Source organism: Mustela nivalis, assembly GCF_964662115.1.
Source record: "Mustela nivalis genome assembly, chromosome: 2".
In the NCBI taxonomy this organism is placed as follows: Eukaryota; Metazoa; Chordata; class Mammalia; order Carnivora; family Mustelidae; genus Mustela; species Mustela nivalis.
This window is the reverse complement of record NC_139021.1, coordinates 147,397,092-147,406,535: the sequence shown is the minus strand read 5'-3', so window position 1 is coordinate 147,406,535 and position 9,444 is coordinate 147,397,092. Positions and strand designations below refer to the sequence as shown.

At 52.7% G+C, this 9,444-nt stretch overlaps 1 protein-coding gene across 2 annotated transcripts in view; it reads right to left on the bottom strand.

The window, feature by feature from the left end:
- Positions 1–706: 706 nt before the first annotated feature.
- Positions 707–9,444, bottom strand: part of LOC309856866 (cardiac-enriched FHL2-interacting protein) — a 28,087-nt gene continuing 19,349 nt past the window's right edge. For both annotated transcript variants that reach the window (XM_082718634.1, XM_082718633.1), the window contains exon 4: positions 707–7,798. In XM_082718634.1, coding sequence (XP_082574760.1) covers positions 3,438–7,658 — 4,221 coding nt within the window. In that variant the 5' untranslated portion in view covers positions 7,659–7,798 and the 3' untranslated portion in view covers positions 707–3,437. The remainder of the gene's footprint in view (positions 7,799–9,444) is intronic.

Genomic DNA, 9,444 nt, shown 5'->3' with positions numbered 1-9,444 from the left:
TCCTGGAATCTTCTCACTTCCAGGCCAGAGGCTCTCAGCCCTTCTCCAAGTTTACTGCACATGTGACTGAATGGGAGATCTGGTGAAAATGCAGATGAGAGTCTAGGTTTCTAACAAGCTCCCTGGTGATGTGGAGGCTGATCCACTGACCACACTTCGAGAAGCATGAGGGCGGCATTGAGGGTGTCCACCGAGTGAGAGTGAGAGCTGCCTTGGCGTGGCCCTCTCACTAAGTGACTGTGTGACTGTGAGAAGTTACTCAACATCTCAGGGCCTTTGCAAACGAGGATACCTCGCAGAGGTTTGCTGTGAGGGTGGAGGCCAGTCTCAGACCTCCCGGTTCCCAGGCTGGAACATAGCTTGTGGATTGCCATGAGCTCTTGGTCACTTTCCACCAAGTAGCACCAGGACCTTTGGTTGTACCCTTGAGGTACATTTATGTACTTTCCCCAGGAAACACTTAGAAGGGCCATAACTCATAGAAGGGCTAGTGCACTCAATAGAAGATAAAGGCATGGCTTCGACCCACAATTTCCATAAATAATATGTTTTCACAGTTCTCACACTGTCCTATTAAACACAACAGTAGAAATAATGTTTTTTTTTTTTTTTCGGTGGTGGGGTGTAACTTGGAGGAGTGAAATATTAATTCAGAAGCTGAAGGGACATATCAATAAAGGTCTATCCTTTGAGGCTACACTGGTTTCATTCTGGTGCTGATTAAAAATGGTAATTAAAAATTAGTTAAGCCATTATACTTTGACGTGGTAAGACCAATCTATTAGTTTTTCACAAATGTCATCTTTGTTTGATAGCTAGATTAAAGCTGGGGAATTTCTGGTTCCTTCATAAGCTGGTGTACTACGTGGTGTTTCCTGACTCAGTTTAGGTGCCATCTCCTACAGGAAGCCCCTTTTCTTCCTGGGCTCCTTAGATAATGCTACTAAATTACTTACCACACGGGACTATAATTGTTTTTCTTCTCTGTTAGATTTTAATTCTTTGGGTGTGGAGACCAGATCTAATTATCATGGCATATCTTTAGTACCCAGTGAGGTGCCCAGTGCAGAATGGGAACTCTGAAAATGTTTGTAATAGGAGGAACAGAGGAAAACAGAAAGAGATAGGGAAAAAGAGAGAAAAGGAGGAAGAGAGGAAAAGAGGGAGGAAGGGAGGAAGGAAAGAGGAGAACATTATTTGCAGGTAAGTTAGTCTTCATTGGTTTTGTCCCCTGGAAGCATTTTCTGCTTCCTAGGAGCATAGGCACCTTGCTGTAACTGATGGGGGCCTTCCTTCAGGCTGACCCGCTGGGGAGCCAGGTGTCCCAGGAATCCCTGCTCTCTGGGTGCAAGCTGCATGCTGTCAGCTGCCCTCTTTTTTTTGTGCATTCACAAAGAAGTTGACCTTGATCTCCAAATATCTACCTTAATGCTTTTAGCTCGATCAATAGTTCAGCGTATATTGTTTCTAAGGCAGAAGATGACTGCTTCCTATATATAAGCTCCCCTTAAGGAAAATATATTTCTCTTTGCAGGGACATTGTTATTATTACTATTACTATTACTTTCATTTAACAGAGGGTTTCTATTTTTGTTAGGCAAATCTTTTCCTGGGACCTGAGAATTTTCAATGAGTTATCCCTTTTCCTATCTGTTTCTCCTAACTGTTTCACTTCATCTTTAGTAAGATGAAAGCAAGGTGAGAAGCTGCTTAGCTATGGTGGGAGAGCCAAGATCACAGATCATTCTTCCCACTGGCAGCCTAATGCGTGACTCGTGGGAACCGGACTCTTAGAATGGTTGCTGGCCTGTGTTCCTGGCTCTTTGTCTGGTTGTCTCACCATGGCATCCAGCCAGAGGATTTGTGGAGTATTGTCATAAAGAAATTAAGGTGTGGCTGTGCTTGTTAAGAAAATGAATAGGTAGAAAATCCTGAATCCAAATCATGACCAAGACTAAGTTAGAGCCCTCTTATTGGTGCGAGTCTGGGACTTGGTGAGTTCTGTGCCTTCCCATCTTTCCAGCCTGGAAATAGCATCTTTGCCAAAAGAACAAGGATGATGCAGATTGTGGGGTCCCTGGGCATGTGGTCAGCACAGTCCCGGCAGCTGCTGTGACAGCTGCCCTTTCTAAACAAGTAGGGAGATGTGTTTGCCCCCGTCTTTCCCATAGCACAAGAATTAAGTTGCTTCAGTGGGTGCCCTGGGTGGAAGCCCATGAAAGCAGCCTGCTTTCCTTCCTAGCACAGTTGCCCACAGTGTGCATGTGCTCATGGACTCCTCTGTTCTTAGAGGTGCAGAGATGGTTATTGCATTTTGCTCCCTTGACCTGAATTAGATATTCCCTCTACATCCCCGAAGGCCTGGGAGTTGGGAAAATATAATTTCTCTTTGAGCACGGGGCATAGGTTAACAGTCATGAAATTGGGACCCCTGGGGCCTGACTCAGTTCTCTGGGCCAGCCACGATGGTGAGTTTGGGTCTCCCTCCTCTTTGTTCCCTGATGTGAATGGAGAGCCCCAACCCGCCAAGGCAGGGACAGTGCCGAAGGCTCCAGGAGGAGCGCCGGGACAGCGGCAGGTGTCGAGGCTGCTCTGTTCAGAGTGATGCTTCTGTGTGGTCGGTGGTGATGGATGGCCTGGACAGCACAAGGCCCTTTACTTACCCGTGAAGACCCGCCACTGCCCACTGATGGACGACCTGTCCAGGACAGAACCACGTCTGCAAGCTTGTTTCACTTTTTAAAAGGTAGCCTTTTCTTTATCAGAAAATAGCTTCAGAGGAAAGCTTCCTCAGTAAAGAAAACCCATTCTATCCAAATCAGCCTTTCTGCAGAGTTGCCTTGGGGCAGTCCTTAGCCATTTCTGCCTGAAGTGAGCCGGAAATGGTTAGAGCATGGGAGCAAGGGTCGAGTTGCTTCTCTGTGCCATGCTGGACCTGGAGGGGCTGTGCCTGGTGGTCTGATTGCCCGGCAGGGCTGGGCTCAGTGCAGTGCAGCATTTCTGGGGGCTTGGGAATAGGCTCACTGCAGGAGTTGGCCCTTGAGAAAAAGTAGGTGGGGTGCCTGAGCAGAGCGGCCATTAGGAATCAGGCGGGACTCACTCCCAGGGCATGGCCAGAGGAGGACAGGGAGGAAGGGAGGGGAGAAGAAAGGGGGAAGGGGAGCAGATCCAGGATCCAGGGAGGGTTATGCAAACAGCGCTCTCCCAGGGAGGAGAGCCCCAGGAAGCCCCTCAGGGGAGGTTTTCTCAATCCCCACTTCCTTTGAGACCTTAGGGATCCCACATGGCTAAGTACATGTTGATGTCTGTGTGTGCGTGCGTGCGTGCGTGTGTGTGTGTGTGTGTGTGTGTGTGTGTGTAAGTGACTGATCATTTGGGGGAAAGGGGAAATAAGTTCTTCTGGGCTTATTTGAGGGGGAGTTATTCTGCTGTAATTCTCAAGAAATGCCTTCTGTGGCGAAGTCCTCTAGGTCATCGGTGGAGATGATGCCCAGGCGTGGAGCATCTCCCCCCTCCTCCCCTGGGCGCCGGGGAGGTGCCATTGGCATGCCAGCCTCACGGGCCCTCTGGGACCCCGGGCCGGCCACCTCGGGGGTGTGTGGGCCCTGCCTGAAGAAGGTGGGGGTGGAGAGCTGAGAGGAGCAGCGCAGCGGCATCAGCGGCAGGGCCCGGAAGTGGGGATACAGCATGTAGGGAGAAGCAGGTGTGTTTGGCGGGGGCGGCTCAGGGGAACCCCCCTCAGAGGATGGGATGGGGACCTTGACATATTTGCCTGTCTCTGGGTCATAGAAGGTCTTGATTTTCACCTGGAGTGGCAGGTCGAAGACAAAGTACTCTCCAGACTGGGGGTCTTGGAGGACCTTCTGGGTGGCAGGGTAAGGGACCAGAGGCATAAGGGACTGGGACCCCCCGGGCTGCCTCCTGAGTGGCTCTGAGAAGGCAGACACTGAGTGGCGGTGGGTGGGAGGGGGCAGGGAACGGACCTCGGGGAACCTGGGTCGGGACCTCTCTCCAGGCGATGGTGGCCTGCGCTCCCAGTCCTCCAGGAAGGGCTTTTCTTCATCGGGTTCGCCATGCTTCTCTTGCAGTTGGTCAGTCTTTCTCCTCTTGCTTGCCAGCTTTTTTGCCCGCCGCAGGGCCTTCTCTGTTTTGGGTGGGACCGCCGGTGGTTTGCCGACCGCCCTCTCGAGTGGAGCAGGGGGCTCTGGTTTCTCAGGGAGGCCTGCGGAGCTGCTGGCCATGTCCAGCACTGAACCTCTTGGAGAAAGGGTCCTGAGGTCTTCCGCGGATGGCTCAAGTTGGGGGTCCGAGCCAGCCTCCCACGTGAGGGCGTGTGTCAGGTCCTCCCGCCGGGCGACCCTGGCCGGGTAGAGGCCGGCCCAGGGACTGGGGTGAGGAGACAACCCTGGCAGCAGGCCCGGCTCAGTGGGGGCCTGGGAAGCATCGTCCCAGATGCTGCTGGCGGCAGGAGAGCACGCGCTGCTCTCATCCAGGGAGCTGGCATTAGGAGAAACAGCCATCTCTCCGGGCACCAGTCTTCTCCCTGGGGGCCCTGCTCTGGGTGTAGACAATAAGTGACTTTTGAAATCTTGTGTGTGTTCTTCCCAACACATTCCCAGCTGCCGTGGGGGTGGCTGGTCTTCTGCCTCGCCTTGGGGCAAAGCGATGGTGGGGATACCCCTTGGAACATCCAGCATCCCCTGGTCCGTGGAACTGTTCTTGCCTTTGTTTGCAACAAGGTGACGTGCATCCTCTGGGGGTGGCTTCAGCCCTTCGCCCTCTCCCATGAGTGGAGGAGATGGGCCAATTCTGGTTAGGACTGGCTGGGAAATCTCCTTCCGGGCCATGCCGGGCACTCGCCCGTGGTGCTCCATGCCCTCCCAGGCTGTGTGCTTCGAGTGTGTGTCCTGCATGCTAGCGGGGGTTGGGATGTTGGCCATTTCCTTGCTCTCAGAGCCACCAAGACTGGCCTCTTCTCCCCAGCCTGGCTTTGGCAAGTCGTCCTCTTTGTGGCTGCCGCCCAGTGGGTCCTCTGAGGACATGGTCCTCAGGAGGGGCAGCATGATGGGTTTTATCACGGGGGTGGCCCTGAGGGTGTTGTCTTTAATCGCAAACAGTATGTGCTTGTTTGAAGTGGAAGATGGTGAGGGGGTAAATTCTTTGACTGCATCCTTACTTCCCCCTGCCCAAGTGCCTCTGAAGTTAGCCTCCTCTCCCGATGCCTCCCTGGGTCTACATCCAGACAAACCTTCCCCTTCTCCTTGCAATGGTTCCCCCTTGCTGTGCTCCTGCACGCACGCGGGCCCATTACTCAGGGCACCGTGCTGGAGCTCATTGCTCCCCATCACTTTCTCCTTCTCGTCCTTCCGACTGTCTCCTGCACTTCCGTCATTCCTCCTGTCTTCCTGCTGGCTCTCGGTGAACCACGTTTTCTGCTGATCCTCAAATGAGGCAAAGGACTGGTCTGAAGAGCTGGTGCTGAACTTGGCCTTACTTTTGAAGCCTGGCATGAAATCTGATTGGGTGTCACTGTAAAACACATCTTCCTCTTCGGGAGAGAGGGGCCCTGGGGAGAATTTCTGGTTCAAGTTGGGATTCTGCAGTCCTGCATCTCTCTCAGGTTCTGTCTCTTGAGACACGGATCTCAGGAACCCCTTCTCAAGGCTGGGGGTCTTAGGTTTCTCTGCAGCCTTCCCTGCCTCAGGCTCTCTGCTGCAAAGCCTCAGGGACAGACGCTTCCTGGGGCAGGGTTTGCTGGCGTCTGGACTCTTGCCTGACCTGATGATGCCCATCTCTGGGTCTCCATCGTCTTTCTCACAGCTGTTTCTGTCAGCTCCCTCCCCGTTGATGCAGAAAGGGACTTGGGTGGTAGCTGGGGGTGAGCTAAGAGTTAGACAGGTCTCTGAAGAGGGTGAACCAGGGTCAGCGTCAGGGTCCTTCTGGGTACTCATGTGCGACCCAGAAGAGCCATCAGCTGGTCTCTCCTTAGGAAGCTCATTTGAAGGGCTCTCCTCCAGCCCATTGGGAAGGAGGACACCATTGCTCACTGGTTCTTGCTTGCCTCTGGTTTTCTCCTCAAGGCCCTTCAGGAGCGGTGAGGGGCTGTATGTGCTCTTCACATGCTTCCGCACGTCCTTGAGGTTGAACAGCAGGCTGGGGGCTTTGGATCTGTAGCTGTCCCGAGACTGACCTTCACTGGGCTCCTTCTCTTGGTACCCATTCAGCTGTCCTGGGGGTGATGGGGTCATCTCCACTGGCTGGCTTTCGGATGGCTCCAGGACATGCTTGGTGGGGATGATGGGAGTCAGAAGCTTACTGATGTTAAAAGGAGGACTATAATGCTCGTTGGGGTCCATGGGCAGGTCAAGAGCCTCGTTTTCTGGAAATTGATCCTGGGGATTGTGCTTTGTATACAAGGCTGGGCCCCTTCTGGTGGCCTGCTTCTTCTCTTCCGAGGCATCTGGTAGACTTTCTTTCCTTCCTTTGCCAGGCTTTGGTTTCCTCCATGGGACCTGGGTTGGCTTCATCTGAGGGTCAGGCTGTGAGCTTGAAGCTTTTCCCTCCACAGCGAATGCCTGGGCTCCTGGATCCCTAGCTCCCCAGGGTCCAGACGTGGTGAGAGCCCCTGTGGCCAACCTCTTCTCCTCCTGACTGCAGCTGGCCCGGGCTTGGCAGGGGGAGACTCTGTGTTCAGGGGCGGGGGGCTCTCTTAACATGGGTGCATCCTCGTAATGCTTGGGAGTTTTGCTTTCTGGGACAGGGTCAGCGACCTCCTTTCTCTCGGGCAGCCTCGGTTGGTGGGCGTTCCACGACTCAAAAGCACTGTTTTCGCTATGAAGAAAGGTTCCCTTGCGGGGCCACTCCTTACTTCTTCCAGGATCACCCTGGGCTGGCTTGTGGGGTGGGGACGGGAACTTGGACTCAAACGAGCTGGCTGCATTATCTGGTGTTGGGAGGAAGCTGCTGGAGCCGTGACAGGCCATTTCAGGATTCTTGGGGGACTCCTGCTCTCCATGCTTCCTTCCAGACTGGTGGCTAATCTGATGGGCGTTAGAGACTTCAGCAGGCACCCTCCTGACGGTCAGAAATGCAGAATCAAAGCAGAAGTTGACACCACTTTCTGGAAGAGGAGCAAATTTAGGGGGATTTTTGAGAGCTGGGGGCTTACTGGTCGGAGGCCTGCTGTCACAACATTGGCTCTCAGTCCTGTCAAAAGATTTAATTAGTGATGACACTTTCGAAGCCGGCTTGCTGCTGCTCCTCAGACCGGAAAGGGGCACTTCCAGTCTTCTCTGGGCTGGTGTCAGTGGGGGGCTGCTCTTGGGGTACTTCTCCTCCCCTTGAACGTACTTGGGTAGCTGTTGGAACGTGGCTGCCCAGCCCGCATGCTCGGTGCCTTGCGACGGTAACTGGCTCCAGATGCTGTTTTTCCTGTGGGTGTGGCTTACCGTTCCCTGGTGAAAAGTCCCCAACACCTGGCGGGTGACGTCTGGGGACAGGGTCAGGTCAGAGTCGTTGAAGGATGTGTCCTCTGAGATGCACAAGCTCCGGAAGGCCCGGTCTGTGAGGCTGCTAACCTCCCTGTCAGCATCGTCCAGCACGCTGCCGATGCTCGAGGAGTCGCTGAACCCGTCTGTGCACTTCTTATTGCCCTGCATTATCCGCCAGCTGGGAGGGCTATCCCTGGTTGGCCGGTGGGTGCCTCCGTGGGACGATTCTGGAAGAGCAGTCCTCTTCCCACAAAACTAGAGCTTCCTGTTGACCAGATGCAATTGCAAAGTGGGATTTTTTTGTTTTTCTCTGCAAAAGAAACACGTGCAGGGTATGAATGGGATATCCAACTTAGTGGCTCCATGTGAGAACAACATGCTGGTCCAGATGGGTAATGGTGTCTGTGATGGTTGATTTTATGTGTCAGCCTGGCTTGGGCCCTAGTGGCCAGTGTTTGCTCAAACACACCTACCTGTGGCTATGAAAGTATTTTTTAGATGTGATTAACATTCAAATCAATGGACTTTGAGTAAAGCAGATTACACCCCCCCCCCCCCCCCGTAATGTGGATGGGCCGAATCTCAGAGACTGAGCTCCGCAGAGGAAGGGAGAATTCTGCCTAGGTCCCTCTGGGTGTGCCGTCTGCTTGGCAGATGTCGGACACGCCAGCCCCCATAACTGCATGAGCCAGTTCCTTAAGATCAGTCTCTTTCTGTATCTACACATCCTGCTGGCTCTGGTCTGCTGGAGAATGCTGCCTGATAATAGGGTTTAAGGTTCTGATGTACTGTTTTTGCAGCGAGGTCTTCCTTGACATTTCAGGGGGTGTCCCCTCCCTGCCTTTTCTCACTGTGTTTGGTTTATTTTCTTTGTGGTATGGAGCATACTCTAAAATTAAGGTGACTTCTTTGTTGCCCATTCCGTCACGAGACTGTTAAGAGCCATGAGCTCAGGAGCCACAAGGCTGTCTGTCCGCTGCTTGAGCTCGTCCCAGAGCCAACTCAAGAGAGCATAGTCCCCCAGAGCCTGCAGTGTCTGGGGGTCCTGAACTCTCTGACTTGCCCTTGGGTGTGACCAGTGGGATATGCCGGGGGGGGGGGGGGGAGCCTGGAGGGAGCCGGATTCCCTGGCATTTCTCCCCCACCCCTGCTCCTGGTGTGGTGTGGGGCCTTGGCAATGCTGCAGTCCTCTCTAACAATGGCCCCTCCCCTGGCTTAGGCTCTCACAGCTCCCCTTGTCCCCTGGGACTGTGGGCAGGATGGCTCCCACTTTTCCTGAGTGGCTCCACTTGCAGGGGTCTCCCTAATGCTTATACTCCTGTTATGGTCCCTTCATTTCATTTCATTTCATTTCATTTCATTTCATTTCATTTCATTTCATTTCATTTCATTTCATTTCTTTCTTCCTTTCTTTCTCTCTCTCTCTCTCTTTCTTTCTTTCTTTTAAATTGTGGTGAAATTGACCTGAAATAAAATTTGCCAGCTGAACCTTGTAAGTGTGCAGTTCAGGAGCGTTAAGTGTATTCATATTGGTGCAACTGTGGCTGCCATCCATCTCCAGAACTTTTACAGCATCCCAGACCGAAACTCTGTATCTATCAGATATCAGCTCCACTCCTCCAGCCCCCTGCCAACCCCAGGCCCAGGCAGCCACTGTGTACTTTCTGTCTCTGTGAATTGGATTATTCTAGGTCTCTCATATTAGTGGAATCACGCAGCATATGTCTTTTTGTGACTGGCTGGTTCACTTAACATGATGTCTTCAAGGATCATCCATTTCCATCCAGTTTCTTTCCTATTTAAGACTGAATAATAGTCTACTGCATGTTTATTCTACATCTTATTTATCCATTTTTCTATCAATGAACATTTAGACTGCTTCCACTTTTGGCTACTGTGACTAACGCTCTTATATGAACATGGGTCTACAAATATCTGTTCAAGATCCTGCTGT